We start from the raw sequence: 18,951 nt of genomic DNA, 5'->3' as shown, positions 1-18,951 counted from the left end.
AGAATTGCCTTTCCCATGGTAGGCTCCATTACAAGCTGCTCTAAGAATTCATCTTGGAGGCACTCTACAAATTCCCTTTCTTGAGGTCCGGTGCCAACCTGATTTGCCCAGTTGACCTGCATATTGAAATCTCCCATGACCACTGTAACATTGCCTTTTTTACATGCTTAGAGGGAGAGGGTGGTCACGGTGGCACAGTGGTAGAGTTACTGCCTTACAGCGAATGCAGCGCCGGAGACCCAGGTTCGATCCCGACTACGGGTGCTGTCTGTACCTAGTTTGTACCGTGACCACGTAGGTTTTCTCCGAGATCTGCGGTTTCCTCCCACACTTCAAAGACATACAGGTTTGTAGGTTAATTGGCTTGGTAAATGTAAAAATTGTCCCTAGTGGGTGTAGGATAGTGTTATTGTGCGGGGATCGCTGGTCGACGTAGACCGGGAGGGCCGAAGGGTCTGTTTCCGTGCTGTATCTCTAAACTAAACATGCCAATTTTATTTCCTGATGTAACTTGTATCCTATATCCTGGCTGAGATCATACCAGCTGAGATCTTCGGTTTCATCCCATACTCCAAAGACGTACTGGTTTGTAGGTTAATTTGCTTGGTATCAGTGCAAATTGTACTTAGTGTATGTAGGGTAGTGTTAATGTGTGGGGATCACTCTCTGGAGAAAAGGAATGGGTGTCGTTTCTGGTTGAGACCCATCTTCAGACTGAAAGTCAGGGGAAAGGGAAATGAGAGATATAGATGGTGATGTAGAGAGATATAGACTAAATGAATGAACGATATGTAAACAAGACACTTGCTGGGCTTTGTCCTGCCTCCACCTCTCTTCCAGTTTTCTCCAATCTACTTCTTCATGCCCAGCCTAAAGTTGCAGGTCAACTTGGTCTATTTGATCTTGTTTGTGTACGTCGGGTTGATTGCATTAGTCGAAACAGTGTGGACCACGTGAAGGTTGCAATCTCCCACCCCTCCAATGTACTGAAATCAAACTTAAACATGGTCCCGACCCGAAACGTCACCTATTCTTATTCTCCAGAGTGGGCTCGGATTTGTTCTAAACCTTTTCATACCTCTAGTTTCCCTCTCCCCAACTCTCAGTCCGAAGAAGGGTCTCAACCTGAAACATCCCCTCTCCCTTTTCTCCAGAGATGCTGCCTGACCCCATTGAGCTACTCCAGAACTTTGTCTCTATTTCCCCTCAATGCTGTTTTATCAGTTGTTCCAGCAAAGGACACGTTGACCCAGATGAAGCAGTCGTTACTGGAATCACACCCATAAAAGGAAACAACCTTTATGATGGATTCCTATTCAATCATTTAAAAAACATTAATACAGCGGCTCAACTTATCACAGTACAAACTATGCACAACAAGTCTTCAGAAACAGGTTTCTGAACCCTCCCAGGGCTGGGTGGAGACCAGGCAGCACATTAAGCAAAGCCCACATACTTAATCGACAGGCTTATCATTCCAGTCCAGCTAAACAAGACTGAGAAAGGGTTTCGGCCCGAAACGTTGCCTATTTCCTTCACTCCATAGATGCTGCTGCACCTGCTGAGTTTCTCCAGCACTTTTGTCTACCAAGACTCCCCTTACAGTATTGCCCAATACATCAGCCACCTTCTACTCAGCTAGCTGGGGTACCACAGTGGCGCAGCTGGTAGAGCAGCTGCCTCAGTGTCAGAGACCCTGGTTCGATCCCGACCTCGGGTACTGTCTGTGTGGAGTTTGCACGTGCTCCCCGTAACCGCGTGGCTTTCCTCCGGGTGCTCCGGTTTCCTCCCACATCCCAACGACGTGCGGCTTTGTAGGTTACTTGGCCCTCTTTAAATTGCCCTTAGTTATATAATCCTTCAGGCCCTTCGACGCCGAGCTGCCCCATCTACACTAGCCCCCACTTGCCTGCATTTGGCCACCATCCCTCCAAACCTTTCATATCCATGTACAGTAATCCACCTCTGTATACTGGGTTTTGGTTATAGCGGACTGAAGCTCCCACGGCACCTCCCCACACCTCCGCCAAGTACTCAACGAGTTGGCGCCACGCGGTGGGCGGGAGCGTCCGGTTGCGGGAGCGGAGAGAGTGGAGCAGCGTGAAGGAGGCGTGAGTACCGGGCCCATCCCCGGTGCACCGCGTGTGGGTCCGGGGGGGATCTGCCGCTCCCCGGCTGTGGTTTAACTCCTCCCCCTCCCCACACCGCATTTCTCCCCTCCCGACCTTGGGTTAAACTCTACCCCTCTCACTCAGTTATAGCGGACAATCGGCAATAGCGGACACCAACTCTCTCCCACGCAGTCACAGAGAGAACGTGCAAACTCCATACAGACAGTTTGTTAGTTTAGTTTATTGTTACCGAGGTACAGTGAAAAGCTTTTGCTGCGTGCTAACCAGTCAGGGGAAGGGCAATACATGTTTACAATCGAGCCATTTACAGTGTACACATGCATGGTAAAGGGAATAGCTAGTTTAGTGCAAGATAAAGTCCAGTAAAGACAGGCACCCGTAGTCAGGATTGAATGGGGGTCTGTGGCGCTGTGAGGCAGCAACTCTACCGCTGCACCACTCCCCTTCAACCCTTTTGATTGTAATACAGTGGAATGTCTAGTAGGTTTCTGTCACTGAGTTTCTGATCACCAAGTGCCATTTTATGTTCAGTACACGCACAGACAAGGTACAACTCATGCAGCTGCTGAAATTGTCTGCAACTGTTGGACACAGACAGGCCTGTGGAAGGTTTCGGCAGGCAGGAAAGTTTTAAGCATGCATAGTTTCCACCTTAAACATGGACAGAAACAAGTGTGGCTCTCCAATCCACCATCGTGGATACACTACACTCGACACACGCTGCCAATGGCATTGGTTCAGTAAAAACACTCAGAGGGATGAGTAACCAGAGAGTGCTCAATGGGAACGATGGAGGAGACAAGACACCTCGGAGATAGACTACAAACTGGAGTAACTGGCTGAGTAACTAGTGAACGAGTGATTGCTGGTGGGCGTGGACTCAGGCGAGGGACCTGTTTACGTGCTGTATCTCTAAACTAAACTAAAAAAGTAAAAACCAATAGGCACAAAATCCTGGAGTAACTCAGCGGGGCACTGGAGATGCTTTCGGGCCAAGACCCTTCTTCAGATTGAGAGTCAGGGGAGAGGGAGGCATAGAGATATGGAAGGGCAAGGTGTGAAAATGAGAGATCAAAGGGGAGTTTCGTGTGAGCTGGCTACAACCCAGCAGTGTGAACATTGCCTTCTCCGACTTCATGTAATCCTTGCTTTCCCTCTCTCTCCATCCCTCCCCCATCCTAGCTCTCTGACCAGTTTCACTGTCCACCTGATTACATTTTACTAACTGTACACGTTTCTTCAGACTCGACCCGAAACGTCACCTATTCCTTCTCTCTAAAGAAGTTCCTCCTCACCTCCTTTCTAAAAATGCGCCCTTTAATTCTGAGGCTATGACCTCTGGTCAATAGACAACAGACAACAGGTGCAGGAGTAGGCTATTTGGCCCTTTGAGCCAGCACCGCCATTCAATGTGATCATGGCTGATCATCCACAATCAGTACCCCGTTCCTGCCTTCTCCCCATAACCCTGACTCCGCTATTTTTAAGAACCCTATCTGGCTCTCTCTTGAAAGTATCCAGAGAACCGGCCTCCACCGCCCACGAGGCAGAATATTCCACAGACTCACAACTCTCTGTGTGAAAAAGTGTTTCCTCGTCTCCGTTCTAAATGGCTTACCACTTATTCTTAATCTGTGGCCCCTGGTTCTGGACTTCCCCCAACATCGGGAACATGTTTCCTGCCACTTGCGTGTCCAAACCCTTAAAGATCTTATACGGTTCAATAAGATGCCCTCTCATCCTTCTAAACTTCGGAGTATATAAGCCCAGCTGCTCCATTGTCTCAGCATATGACAGTCCCGCCATCCCGGGAATTAACCTTGTAAACCTACGCTGCACTCCCTCAATAGCAAGAATGTCCTTCCTCAAATTAGGGGACCAAAACTGCACACAATACTCCAGGTGTGGTCTCACTAGGGCTCTGTACAACTGCAGAACGACCTCTTTGCTCCTAGACTCTCCCACCAGTGGAAACATCCTCTCCACATCTACTCTATCTATACCTTTCATTATTCTGTAAGTTTCAATGAAAGGAGATATTAAATCTATGAAATTCTAACAAGACCAGACATGGGGAGGATGTCAGTGGAGGAAAAGCTTTTTCCCTTTAGGGGGGGGTGGGAATGTGCATTTGCAGCACATTGGCACAGCTTATAGAGCAGCTGCCTCACAGCACCAGAGGCCTTGGTTCGATGCTGACCTCGGGCACTGTCTGTGTGGAGTTTGCACATTCTCCCTGTGGCTTGGATATGGAGAGGATGCGGAGAGGATGTTTCCACTAGTGGGAGAGCGGTCACAGCCACAGGATTAAAGGATGTTTCTTTAGGAAGGAGATGTGATGGAATTTCTTTCCTCAGAGGGTGGTGAATGTGTGGAATCCTTTGCCACAGAAGGCTGTGGAGGCCTTCAATGGATATTTTTAAAGCAGATAGATACGATTCTGGATTAGTATGGATGTCAGGAGTTATGGGGAGAAGGCAGGAGAATGGGGTGAGGAGGGAGAGATAGATCAGCCATGACTGAATGGCGTAGACTCGAGGATAACATGGAATTAATGTGTACAAGTGATCGATGGGCCGAAGGGCCAGCTTCCATGCTATATATTTTAAATAAACTAAATTATGTAGAAGAAGATGGAGCAGGTGTAGGTTATTCAATAGCATATTGTCACATCGATCCCCTCTCCTGGATTATCTAGATATCCTTCAATTCCTCTGCTCCATCCATCTCTTTCTACATACGTATACAAATTCTCTATATACACATGCGAGCCCACGCGCAGACTGGGCGATCGTTTTGTTGAACTCTTACGTCCGGTAAATTTACGAACACTTACGTCCTACAAAAATTTCGGAGCCCCGCGCGATGTGGCGCACAACTACATACCTCTCCGCGCTTCTACCAGAGCCCTATACAACTGCAGAAGAACCTCTCTACTCCTATACTGAAATCCTCTTGTTATGAAGGCCAACATTCCATTAGCTTTCTTCAGAATGTTGGCCTCCATAACAAGAGGATTTCAGTATAGGAGTAAAGAGGTTCTTCTGCAGTTGTATAGGGCTCTGGTAAGACCACGTCTGGAGAATTGTGTTCAGTTTTGGTCTCCTAATTTGAGGAAGGACATCCTTGTGATTGAGGCAGTGCAGCGTAGGTTCACGAGATTGGTTTAAGATGAGAGGGGCAAGATTTAACAGGAATCAGAGGGCAACTTTTCCACAGAGATGGTAAATGGGTGAATGGAATGAGCTGACAGATGGGGTAGTTGAGGCAGGTAGTATAACAGCATTTAAAAGACTCATGGACAGGTACGTGGGGTTTAGAGGGATATGGGCCAAATGTGGAGGAAAATTGGACTCGCTTAGATGGGACAACTTGATCAGCATGGACAAGTTGGGTCGAAGGGCCTGTTTCAAGGCTGTACGACATGTGCTGTTAAAAACCGTTCCGTGGACAGCAGCAGTTAGAATTGTGGTTCCAAGAAAGCATCCATTCAGAAAGGTGCACCTGTAATTCATTCCATTCTATCACCAAGATAGGTAGTCCTATCTTATGGGACTACCTATGTTAGTTATGCAGCCAATTAAATACTTCTGAAGCGTGGTCGTCTCTGGTGAACGTGGATAAGCAACATCTCGGGGTCAAGACCCTTTCTCACACCCGGCCTGAATCGTCACCTATCCATGATCTCCAGAGATGCGGTCTGAATTGCTCCAGCACTTTGTACATTTTGCTGACCAACTGAGGAACCCTTCACCAAACAGGAGCCCACGAACAAACAGAATGGCCCATTTTTCCTACTAACATATTAGTTCTGGCAGTAAGGGAATATTGTATATTGCGAAACTCACATAGACAAAGACTACCTGTAACCCTTAATAATCCCTCATCACCTCTTTCTCCCTCAGATGCCCCTTTCTTCCCCTCCACCATCCCCTGTGCCTCACCTGGTTCTCCCCTCCCCCTCCACCACATTCCTTCCTCCAGCTTCACAATTTAGATGCCCAGAGTAGGTGAATCGAGGACCAGAGGACAAAGGTTTAAGGTGAAGGGGAAAAGATTTAATAGGAATCTGAGGGGTAACTTTTTCCACACAAAGAGTGGTGGTATATGAAATGAGGAGGTAGTTGAGGAGGTAGTTGAGGCTGGGAATATCACAATATTTGAGAAACAGACAGGTACATGGATAGGGCAGATTTGGGGGAATATGGGTGAAACGCAGGCAGGTGGGACTAGTGTAGATGGGACATGTTGGCCGGTGTGGGCAAGTTGGGCCGAAGGTCCTGTTTCCACGCTGTATCACTCTATGACTAATTCACAATTCTTTTTGGGCCCCATATCTGAGGATTTGCTGGCTCTGGAGAGGGTCCAGAGGTGGTTTACAAGAATGATCCCAGGATTGAGTAGGTTAACATATGATGAGCGTTTGTCGGCACTGAGCCTGTACTCGTTGGAGTTTAAAAGAATGAGGCAGGACATCTTTGAAACGCACAGAATACTGAAAGGCCTGGATAGAGTGGATGTGGAGAGGATGTTTCCACTAGTGGGAGAGTCTAGTTCAGGGGTGGGGAACCTGCGGCCTTAAGGCCATTAAGTGCGGCCTTTTGAATGAATCCAAATTTTGTAGAACAAATCCATTTATTTTTATTAATATGTTTTTGTTCGTCTTTTATTATTTTCATTTTAATCTTAAAATGACTGTATTTAAAATACCAAAGTGTAAAAGAAGATTCAACTAGTAGTTAGATTTTTACAAAATAATGTACATTTTGCAGTATGTCTAATTGAGGTTTCTTGGATGCGGCTTTATTAGATTATAGCTAACTTAATGCGGCATTCCAACATGAAAAGGTTCCCCACCTCTGGTTCAGGACCAGATGTCACAGCCTCAGAATTAAAGGATGTTCTTTTAGGAAGGAGATGAGGAGAAATGTATTTAGTCAGAGGGTGGTGAATCTGTGGAATTCATTGCCACAGAAGGCTGAGGAGGCCAAGTCAGTGGATATTTTTAAGGCTGAGATTGATAGATTCATGATTAATACGGGTGTCAGAGGTTACAGAAACATAGAAAATAGGTGCAGGAGTAGGCCATTTGGCCCTTCGAGCCTGCACCGCCATTCAATATGATCATGGCTGATCATCCAACTCAGAGATCATGGGAAGAAGGCAAGAGAATGGGGTTAGGAGGGAGAGATAGATCAGTCATGATTGAATGGTGGAGTAGATGATGGGCCGAATGGCCTAATTCTACTCTCACTTTTGATCTTATGAACTCTTCAATCCTTTTGTTTCACACCTTTAACATCTCTGGCCTTTATCCAACAGATTAACTATCGTCTGACCAAAGAAGTTCCTCCTCACTTCCTTTCTAAAAAAGCACCCTTTAATTCTGAGGCTGTGACCTCTGGTCCTAGACTCTCCCATCAGTGGAAACATCCTTTCCACATCCACTCTATCTATGCCTTTCACTATTCTGGAAGTTTCAGTGAGGTCCCCCCTCAACCTTCAAAACTCCAGCGAATCGAGGCCCAGTGTTGTCTAACGCTCATCATATGCTAACCCACTCATTCCTGGAGTCATTCTTGTGAACCTCCTCCTAGACCCTCGCCAGAACCAGCACATCCTTCCTCAGATATGTGGGCCCAAATTTGCTCACAGTACTCCAAATACGGCCTGACCAACGCCTTATAGAGCCTCAACATCACATTTCTGTTTTTGTATTCCAGTCCTCTTGATATCAATGCTAGCATTGAATTTGCCTTCCTTACCACCGATTCGACTTGCAAATTAACTTGTTGGGAGTCCAGCACCTGCGCACTTCTAGTCTTTTAGATATTTATTGAATTTTTGCTTATCATGTTATCAATTATTCCTCTGTTTACACGCCTATTATGCTGCTGCTGTGTGTGTAATGCACTTAGTTTAGTTTACAGATACAGTGTGGAAACAGGCCCTTCGGCCCACCGAGTCTGCGCTGACCAGCGATCATTCGTACACTGGTTCTATCCTACACACGAGGAGAAATTTACAGGAGCCAATGAACCTACAAACCTGCGCATCTTTGGAACGAGAGAGGGGCGCCACTGTGGAGCCGTGTAGAGTTGCTGCCTTAAAACCCTGTCCCACTGTACGAGTTCATTCAAGAGTTCTCCCGAGTTTGCCCTGATTCGAACTCGGAGATTTACGGTAATGGCCGCTCGTCGGTAGTCGGGGCTCTCGTGGACATTTTTCAACATGTTGAAAAATCTTCACGTCTTCCCGAGCTTACCGCATTTCCCGAATACCTGCCGTTAATGTTACGAGCCGCTCAGAGAGACATCCCCAAGCTCCGACGTACCCGCCACGTTCATTCTACATGCTTACCACGAGTTTGATAATTTATAAACTCAGGAGAGCTCTTGAATGAACTCGTACAGTGGGACAGGGCTATTCCAGCGCAGGAGACCCGGGTTCGGTCCCAACAACGGGTGCTGTCTGTACGGAGTTTGTATGTTCTCCCCGTGACCCCCATGGGTTCCCTCCCTCCCTCCAAAGACGTACGGGTTTGTAGGTTAATTGGCCTGGTCGAAATGTGAAATTGTGTGGGGATCGCTGGTCTGTGCGGACTCGGCGAGCCGAAGGGCCTGTTTCCGCGGTGTATGTCTAAACTAAAGACAGCGCGGAAAACCCTGTAATCACCTGATCTCCTTGGGAGGCAGAGGGTCAACTTCTACACCTTCTCCAAACGACAGCGGGTGAAGTCTTGGCCCAAAGCCAGCGATCTGGAAAGGGGAGTTAATCAAAGGATCCTGCAAAACAAAAAAAAAGAGGATGAACAGACAAACACATAATACTGAGCGGGGATCTCAGCCCCTTCGGGCTGTTCAGTCATGTAATGACTAATCGGTGATCAACCTCATCATCCACCTCCAGAAATGATTCACCTTCCTTGCTCATCAGGAAATCATTCAGATATCCTGCCTTAACCGCACTTCTTAAAGGAGTGGATTTACAGTTTGGAAGAGATTGGGTGAATGCCCTTATAGTCCTTTATGGAACAAGCTGCCAGACGAGGTAGTTGAGGCAGGGACTATCCCAACGTTTAAGAAACAGTTAGACAGGTACATGGATAGGACAGGTTTGGAGGGATACGGGCCAAACGCAGGCAGGTGGGACTTGCGTAGCTGGGACATGTTGGTCGGTGTGGGCAAGTTGGGCCAAAGGGCCTGTTTCCACACCGAGTGACTAAAAGTTCAAGGGGAGAGATTTAATAGCTCAAGGGGCAACTTATTCAGAGGGGGGTTGGTATATGGAATGAGCTGCCGAAAGGGGCAGGGACTATAAACAGCATTTAGTTCAGTTAGAGATATAGCGTGGAAACAGGCCCTTCGGCCCACTGGGTCCGCGCCGACCAGCGATCACCGCACACTAACACTATCCTACACAGACTAGGGACAATTATTACATTTACCAAGCCAATTAGCCTACAAACCTGCACGTCTTTGGAGTGTGGGAGGAAACCGAAGATCTCGGAGAAAAGCCACGCAGGTCACGGGGAGAACGTACAAACTCCGTACAGACCAGCACCCGTGTGTGGGATCGAACCCGGGTCTCTCGCTCGGTGAGGTAGCAACTCTACCGCTGCCCCTTACCAAAGGTAGACACAAAATGCTGGAGTATCTCAGTGGTCGGGCAGCGTCTCTGGAGAAATTGGATAGACGTTGTGTCTGAAGTAGGGGGTCCAAACCTGAACCGTCGCCTATCCACGTTCCCCAGAGATGCGGCCTGACCCTCCAAGTTACTCCAACACTTTGTGTCTCCCTCCCCTTCAGAGCCTGGGCTGAAGAGGACGGCGAAGTGAAGGGCCGTTTCTGCCCAAGAATATGCACTCGAGGAGCCTTCCCATCTTGTCTCCATTTTGCCTTGATCCACAGCGACACAGCCAGCCAGCCATGGCTATTTTGAAACGGATACCGCACCAATGCGTGGAACAGCCGGAGCAGAATTCCCCTCCCACCCAACATTCCAAGCATTCCCGATGCTTCCCAAACCCACCGACCCACAAGCAACACTGAAACCCGGGCCAAATGACATTCCTGAAATCCCTTCCAAATCCCTGCTCTGCCAAGATGCCATCTTTGGAGGAGAAGGGGGGCGAGAAACGGAATAAAAAGACCCAATTATTTGCTGCAAGACACGGACACTGACAGTTGTGAACACTGCCTGGTCCATCACGGGCACTGACCTCCCCACCATCGCAGGGATCTACAGGAGTCGCTGCCTCAACAAGGCAGCCAGCATCATCAGAGACCCACACCACCCTGGCCACGCTCTCACTTCACTCCTGTCATCGGGAAGAAGGTACAGGAGCCTGAAAACTGTAATGTCCAGGTTCAGGAGCAGCTATTAAACACTCCAACCTCCAAATAAGCTCTGAACTACATAGACCTGGGGGGCATTGCTTTTGTCTTTGCTCTCTGTTTATATACGTGTTGTGCTGCTGCAATAAGAATTTTATTGTTCCGTTTCAGTACCTATGACAATAAAATACATTTTTTACAACACACTGCAACTGGCGAGGGAATGGAGACAAATAGTTTTGGTACTAAGGAGATACAAGGAACTGCAGATGCTGGTTGGTGAAAAAAAGACAGACAAATTGTCCCTCGTGTATGTGTAGGGTAGTGTTAATGTCCGGGGGTCGGTGCAGACTCGGTGGGCCGAAGGGCCTGTTTCCGCACTGTGTCTCTAAACTAAGAAATGAGAGGTCCCCGACTCAAAACGTGACTATCCATGTTCTCCAGAGATGCCACCTGACCCGCTGAGTTGCTCCAGCACTTTGCCTCTTTTCTGGTTACAAAGTCTGGGTCAGCTTGGGAAGTTCTGGCCAGTATCAGATACATTCTGCAGAATCCTTAGCTTGGATGATCCAACGTAGCCAAAAGCAGAGCAATCAACAACTTGAGTCGCTGCTTCAAATGCATCCAGCATCATCAGCGACCCACACCACCCTGGCCACGCTCTCATTTCACTCCTGCCATCGGGAAGTAGGTACAGGAGCCTGAAATCTGTAACGTCCAAGTTCAGGAACAACTATCGGGTTATTCGTAACTGTCACTGTATGTCATGTTGTTACTTGCGGGCAGAGCACCAAGGCAAATTCCTTGTATATTAATACTTGGCCAATAAACTTACTTACTTTACTAAACACTACAACCTCCAAATAGGCTCTTAACTACATAGACCGTGGGTGATTGATGGTGGCGCAGTGGTAGACTTGCTGCCTTACAGCGAATGCAGCGCCGTAGACCCGGGTTCGATCCCGATTACGGGTGCTGTCTGTACGTTCTCCCCGTGACCTGCGCGGGTTTTCTTCGAGATCTTCCGTTTTCTCGCACATTCCAAGGACGTACATGTTTGTCGGTTAATTGGCTTGGTAAATATAAAAATTATTCCTAGTGGGTGTGGGGTAGTGTTAACGTGCAGGGATCGCTGGTCGGCGTGGACCCGGTGGGCCGAAGAGCCTGTTTCCATGCTGTATCTCTAATCTAAACCTGGGGGCATTCTTTTTTTTTTGCACTATTATTGTTTGTTGAGTGAACGCAAATGTGAATGTTTATTATATATACACGTACATACATAGTTTTAGGATTATGACGTGAATAAATTTAGACTTTAAAGATACAGCACGGAAAAGGCCCTTCGGCCCACCGACTTCACGCCAACCAGTGATCCACTTACACTAGCACTATTCGACACACTCGGGACAATTTAACCGAAACTAATTAACCTACAAACCTGTACATCTTTGGAGTGTGGGAGGAAATCAGAGCACCCGGAGAAAACCCACGCAGGTCACAGGGAGAACGTACAAACTCAGTACAGACAAGCACCCATAGTTGGGATCGAACCCGGGTCTCTGGTGCTGTGGGGCAGCAACTCTACCACTACGCCACCGTGCCGCTCTGCCGACACTCGTTCCAAGAACAGCAGTTGAAATGTTCGCTAGAACATTAGGAGGCATTGTACAGGTTGCAGTTGGAAAGCAGTTTGCAGTTCACAAGTATTTAAGTGACCTCACATACAAGCCATAAAACTTGTTTTCACAGTGCCATGCCAATGCCAAGTGGGTACAACTGCCCAATGTACAGCGCCTTCCACATGCACTCATTCAGAGCCAAGAGGCTGCAAGGAACAGTCAAATGATCGACTAATCTGGTCCTGGTAATGTGGCCAATTTGGGAGGGGAGGAGAGGGTGGGGGTTGGGGGGGGGTTGTGGATGGGATTTATTGGCCACGATCTGGCAGCAGCCCAATAAAGTAGGCCCCTTGTCAAGGAGGAATACATTTTGAATAGCATTAACGGGAGGTTTATTAAAATATAAACAAAATCGCAAACTGAAAAGAACTGTTGGGCGACGCAGCGGCCAAGTTGCTGCCTCACAGCGCCAGAAACACGGGTTTGATCCCGACCTCGGGTGCTGCCCGTGTGGAGTTTGCGCGTTCTCCCCGTGACCACGTGGATTTCCTCCGGGTGCTCTGGTCTCCTCTCACATACGTGCCCGTTTGTGGGTCAACTGGCTCGCTGTAAATTGTGGGGAGCGGACAAGAGAGTTGGGATAACAGGGAACTAGTGTGAACGGGTGATCGATGGTCAGCGTGGACTGGGTGGGTAGAAAGGTCTGTCTCCATGCTGTATCTTTAATTGAGACTCAACGCGATCTGCATTACGACCTCGATCAATATTCCCACTGAAAATAACCTGCAGTCATCTCTACGCTCCCTTACATGGTCAGATTGGGGGCTGCTTTAGGTCAGCCATTCGGGTTCAAGTCAGGTCAGGATCCACCTTGTGCTTCACCTAAAGCAACATCCCCTAACCTTTATAATTGGCTCTTAATTTGTTTGAAGGATGCGAGTGCCGCTGACACCAACATTTATCACCCACCCTTAAGTGCCTGAATTCAGAGGCCGCGTGGAGTGCACTGGTCACAGATTGGCCTGAACCCACCAGTCTATCTGTCACTACAAACCCAAAATATGTAATAAGATCCCGAGGATGGTGGGTATGTGGAACGAGCTGCCAGTGGAGGTATGTGCAGGAAGGAACTGCAGGTGCTGGTTTAAACCGAAGACAGACACAAAATGCTGGAGTAGCTCAGCGGGACAGGCATCATCTCTGGAGAGAAATAGGAATAGGTGCCGTTTCGGGTCAATAGACAATAGGCAATAGGTGCAGGAGTAGGCCATTCAGCCCTTCGAGCCAGCACCGCCATTCAATGTGATCATGGCTGAGCATCCCCAATCAGTACCCCGTTCCTGCTTTCTCCCCATATCCCCTGACTCCGCTATTTTTAAGTCCTATCTAGCTCTCTCTTGAAAGTATCCAGAGAACCTGCCTCCACCGCCCTCGGAGGCAGAGAATTCCACAGACTCACAACTCTCTGCGAGAAAAAGTGTTTCCTCGTCTCTGTTCTAAATGGCTTACTCATTATTCTTAAACTGTGGCCCCTGGTTCTGGACTCCCCCAACATCGGAAACATGTTTCCTGCCTCTAGTGTGTCTAAACCCCTTAACAATCTTATATGTTTCAATGAGATCTCCACCCATCCTTCTAAACTCCAGAGTGTACAAGCCCAGCCGCTCCATTCTCTCAGCATAGTCCCGCCACCCCGGGAATTAACCTTGTAAACCTACGCTGCACTCCCTCAATAGCAAGGGTCGGGTCTGAAGAAGGGTCTGGACATGAAACGTCACCTATTCCTTCTCTCCAGAGGTTACTCCATCGTTGAGGCAGGTACTGTCACAGCATTTAATAGACACTTGGACAGGTACAAGAATAGGAAGCTTGAGAGGAATATGGCCCATTTGTGGGCGAACAGGATTAGCTTAGACGAGGCATCTTGGTTAGTGTGGACAAGTATGAATCTATGACTGCATAGATATTACCAGCTAAAGTCCATAGAGACATCTATGCATTTGCCCTCATCATTAGACTTGAAAACATCAATAGAATTTCTAAAGACATGATCTTTCAAAACAATGTTCAAGAAGGAACTGAAGATGCTGGAAAATTGAAGGTAGACAAAATTGCTGGAGAAACTCAGCGGGTGCGGCAGCATCTATGGAGCGAAGGAAATAGGCAACGTTTCGGCCCGAAACGTTGCCTATTTCCTTCGCTCCATAGATGCTGCCGCACCCGCTGAGTTTCTCCAGCAATTTTGTCTATCTTTCAAAATAATAATGACCTAATCATCCCCGCTTATACATCTTATTCCTCGGAATCCTCCTCAGTAACTTGCCTACCGCAGATGTTAGGCTCACTAGTGTTAAGTCGAAGCACAACATTCAGTGGTGGGTAAAAGACTGTGCATTCACCATGTCAATTCCCCTCATCTCTTCCCTCTATGAGATCACCCCTCGGACTTCTACGCTCCAAGGGATGAAGTACCCCTATCTGTAGCCGGCTCTCAAGGCTTGGCAGCTACTCGTAGACCTTCTCTGCACTCTTCCCAGCTCGACAACATCCATCCTCGAGCAAGGTGACCAAAAGTGAACACAATACTTCACATCTGGTTCACCAACGTCTTGTACAAGCGTAGCATAACATCCCAACCTCTACACTCAGCACTCTGACCGATGAAGGCTAGTGTACTAAAAGCCTTCGTCATCATCATCACCCAATCTACCTGCGACACCAAATTCAGGAAACTAGGTACGTGCACTGCGAGATCCCTCTGCTCTTTAACACACCCAGGACCCTACCGTTCACCATGAAGGTCCTGCCCTGGGTTGACTAATGCAACACCTAATAAACAAACTTAATATTAAATATATTAATATATTTTATGAATTATATATATTTTGTATTAAACATAGGTCTAAGACGAGTAGAGAAAGATCTAACAGGATGCCAAGGGTGGTAGTTATGTCGAACGAGCTGCCAGAGAAGGTAGCTGAAGCAGGTACTACAATGTCACTTGGACAGGTACATGGATAGGAAAGGGTTAGAGGGATATAGGCAAAATGGAACCAGCTTAGATGGGGTATCTTGGTTAGTGTGGATGGGATGGGCTGAAGGGCCAATTTCCATGTTGTATGTGTATATATGTATATATATCCCACAAAGGCCCAAGGTAAATTGGAGGAACAGCACCATATTTCGCTTGGCCAGCTTACAGCCCAGCAGTATGAATATGGACTTCTCTAACTTCAAGTAATACTTGCTTTCCCTCTCTCTCTGTCCCTCTCCCACCCTAGTTCCACTGTCCTCTTGATTAATTTCACTGATCGAATGCCTCGTTGTCACCTTCCCCTCAGCCAACAATGAACCATTCTACATTTCCTTGGCCATTGTCTGCTTTGATCTGTCATTTTCACACCTTACCCTTCCATATCTCTATGTCTCCCTCTCCCCTGACTCTCAGTCTGAAGAAGGCTCTACCCGAAACGTCACCCATTTCTTCTCTCCAGAGATGCTGCCTGTCCCGCTGAGTTACTCCAGCAATTTTGTGTCAATTTCTTCTCTATCTTCCCACAATGTCCTGTGATATATCTGATCAGACCCAGGGGATTCATCTGCCTTCATACACCTTAGGACATCCAGCACCTCCTCAACCGTAATATGGATTGTCCTCAAAACATCCCTATAAACTGCCGAAACTCTCCTTGCCCATCTCCTACGGCTCCACACAGAGATCACCATAGTCATAGAGTGATACAGTGTGGAAACAGGCCCTTTGGCCCAACTTGTCCGCACCGGCCAACATATCCCATATATACTAGTCCCATCTACACTAGTTCCACCTGCCTGCGTTTGGCCCCATATCCCTCTAAACCTGTACCTGGCCAATTGTTAAATGTTACGATATTACCAGCCTCAACCTCCTCTTCTGGCAACTCGTTCCATGCACCCACCACCCTTTGTGTGAAAAAGTTATCCCTCATGTTCCTATTAAATCTCCCCCCCCTCCCCCTCCTACGTTAAACCCATGTCCTCTGGTCCTCCATTCCTCTACTCTGGGCAAGAGGTTATATGCATCTACCCAATCTAATCCTCTCACATCCTGAATGTGCAGATAGCTATTAATGACTATGATATAGTTGGGATCACGGAGACATGGCTCCAGGGTGCCCAAGGCTGGGAGCTGAACATCCAGGGATATTCAATATTCAGGAGGGATAGACAGAAAGGGAAAGGAGGTGGGGTAGCGTTGCTGGTTAGAGAGCAGATTAACGCAATAGAAAGGAAGGACATTAGCTTGGAGGATGTGGAATCGATATGGGTAGAGCTGCGAAACACTAAGGGGCAGAAAACGCTAGTGGGAGTTGTGTACAGGCCACCTAACAGTAGTAGTGGAGTTGGGGATGGCATCAAACAGGAAATTAGAAATGCGTGCAACAAAGGTAAAACAGTTATAATGGGTGACTTCAATCTACATATAGATTGGGTGAATCAAATTGGCAAGGGTGCTGAGGAAGAGGATTTCTTGGAATGTATGCGGGATAGTTTTCTAAACCAACATGCAGAGGAACCAACGAGAGAGCAGGCTATTCTAGACTGGGTATTGAGTAATGAGGAAGGGTTAGTTAGCAGTCTTGTTGTACGTGGCCCCTTGGGCAAGAGTGACCATAATATGGTTGAGTTCTTCATTAGGATGGAGAGTGACATTGTTAATTCAGAAACAAGGGTCCTGAACTTAAAGAAAGGTAACTTTGAGGGTATGAGATGTGAATTGGCCAAGATAGACTGGCAATTGATTCTTAATGGGTTGACGGTGGATATGCAATGGAAGGCATTTAAAGACTGCATGGATGAACTACAACAATTGTTCATCCCAGTTTGGCTAAAAAATAAATCAGGGAAGGTAGTGCATCCATGGATAACAAGGGGAATCAGGGATAGTATCAAAACAAAAGATGAAGCGTACAAATTAGCCAGAAAAAGCAGCCTACCAGAGGACTGGGAGAAATTCAGTCCAGCAGAGGAGGACAAAGGGCTTAATTAGGAAACGGAAAATAGATTATGAAAGAAAACTGGCAGGGAACATAAAAACTGACTGCAAAAGCTTTTATAGATATGTGAAGAGAAAAAGATTAGTTAAAACAAATGTAGGTCCCTTGCAGTCAGAAACAGGTGAATTGATCATGGGGAACAAGGACATGGCAGACTAATTGAATAACTACTTTGGTTCTGTCTTCACTAAGGAAGACATAAATAATCTGCCGGAAATAGAAGGGGACCGGGGGTCAAATGAGATGGAGGAACTGAGTGAAATCCAGGTTAGCCGGGAAGTGGTGTTAGGTAAATTGAATGGATTAAAGGTCGATAAATCCCCAGGGCCAGATAGGCTGCATCCCAGAGTACTTAAGGAAGTAGCCCCAGAAATAATGGATGCATTAGTGATAATTTTTCAAATTTTTTAGATTCTGGAGTAGTTCCTGAGGATTGGAGGGTAGCTAATGTAACCCCACTTTTTAAAAAGGGAGGGAGAAAACGGGGAATTACAGACCAGTTAGTCTAACGTCGGTAGTGGGGAAACTGCTAGAATCAGTTATTCAAGATGGGATAGCAGCACATTTGGAAAGTGGTGAAATCATTGGACAAAGTCAGCATGGATTTATGAAAGGTGAATCATGTCTGATGAATCTTATAGAATTTTTCGAGGATGTAACTAGTAGAGTGGATAAGGGAGAACCAGTGGATGTGTTATATCTGGACTTTCAGAAGGCTTTCGACAAAGTCCCACATAAGAGATTAATATACAAACTTAAAGCACACGGTATTGGGGGTTCAGTATTGATGTGGATAGAGAACTGGCTGGTAGACAGGAAGCAAAGAGTAGGAGTAAACAAGTCCTTTTCACAATGGCAGGCAGTGACTAGTGGGGTACCGCAAGGCTCAGTTCTGGGACCCCAGCTATTTACGATATATATTAATGATTTGGACGAGGGAATTGAATGCAACATCTCCAAGTTTGCGGATGACACAAAGCTGGGGGGCAGTGTTAGCTGTGAGGAGGATGCTAGGAGACTGCAAGGTGACTTGGATAGGCTGGGTGAGTGGGCAAATGCATGGCAGATGAAGTATAATGTGAATAAATGTGAGGTTATCCACTTTGGTGGCAAAAACAGGAAAGTAGACTATTATCTGAATGGTGGCCGATTAGGAAAGGGGGAGATGCAACGAGACCTGGGTGTCATGGTACACCAGTCATTAAATGTAGGCATGCAGGTGCAGCAGGCAGTGAAGAAGGCGAATGGTATGTTAGCATTCATAGCAAAAGGATTTGAGTATAGGAGCAGGGAGGTTCTATTGCAGTTGTACAGGGTCTTGGTGAGACCACACCTGGAGTATTGGGTACAGTTTTGGTCTCCTAATCTGAGGAAAGACATTCTTGCCATAGAGGGAGTACAGAGAAGGTTCACCAGACTGATTCCTGGGATGTCAGGACTTTCATATATGAAGAAAGACTGGATAGACTCGGTTTGTACTCGCTAGAATTTAGAAGATTGAGGGGGGATCTTATAGAAACTTACAAAATTCTTGAGAGGTTGGACAGGCTAGATGCAGGAAGATTGTTCCCGATGTTGGGGAAGTCCAGAACAAGGGGTCACAGTTTAAGGATAAGGGGGAAATCTTTTAGGACCGAGATGAGGAAAACATTTTTCACACAGAGAGTGGTGAATCTCTGGAATTCTCTGCCACAGAAGGTAGTTGAGGCCAGTTCATTGGCTATATTTAAGAGAGAGTTAGATGTGGCCCTTGTGGCTAAAGGGATCAGGGGGTATGGAGAGAAGGCAGGTACAGGATACTGAGTTGGATGATCAGCCATGATCATAT

The 18,951-nt window shown here is 47.0% G+C and overlaps 1 protein-coding gene and 1 long non-coding RNA gene across 2 annotated transcripts in view; one reads left to right on the top strand and one right to left on the bottom strand.

Annotated features, from left to right (window-relative positions):
- rflnb (refilin B) overlaps window positions 1-18,951 on the bottom strand; it is a 58,646-nt gene that overhangs the window by 8,282 nt on the left and 31,413 nt on the right. Inside the window, exon 2 of the mRNA XM_033045624.1 lies at window positions 8,808-8,917. Within this exon, the coding sequence (XP_032901515.1) occupies window positions 8,808-8,917 (110 nt within the window). The remainder of the gene's footprint in view (window positions 1-8,807; window positions 8,918-18,951) is intronic.
- Window positions 1,732-18,358, top strand: LOC116988753. The gene is made up of 3 exons (XR_004416062.1): window positions 1,732-1,847; window positions 4,035-4,039; window positions 18,349-18,358. It is a non-coding gene; the product is annotated as an uncharacterized LOC116988753 (long non-coding RNA).

This window comes from Amblyraja radiata, chromosome 28 (assembly GCF_010909765.2).
Source record: "Amblyraja radiata isolate CabotCenter1 chromosome 28, sAmbRad1.1.pri, whole genome shotgun sequence".
NCBI lineage: Eukaryota > Metazoa > Chordata > Chondrichthyes > Rajiformes > Rajidae > Amblyraja > Amblyraja radiata.
This window is presented reverse-complemented; position numbering and strand designations above follow the sequence as displayed.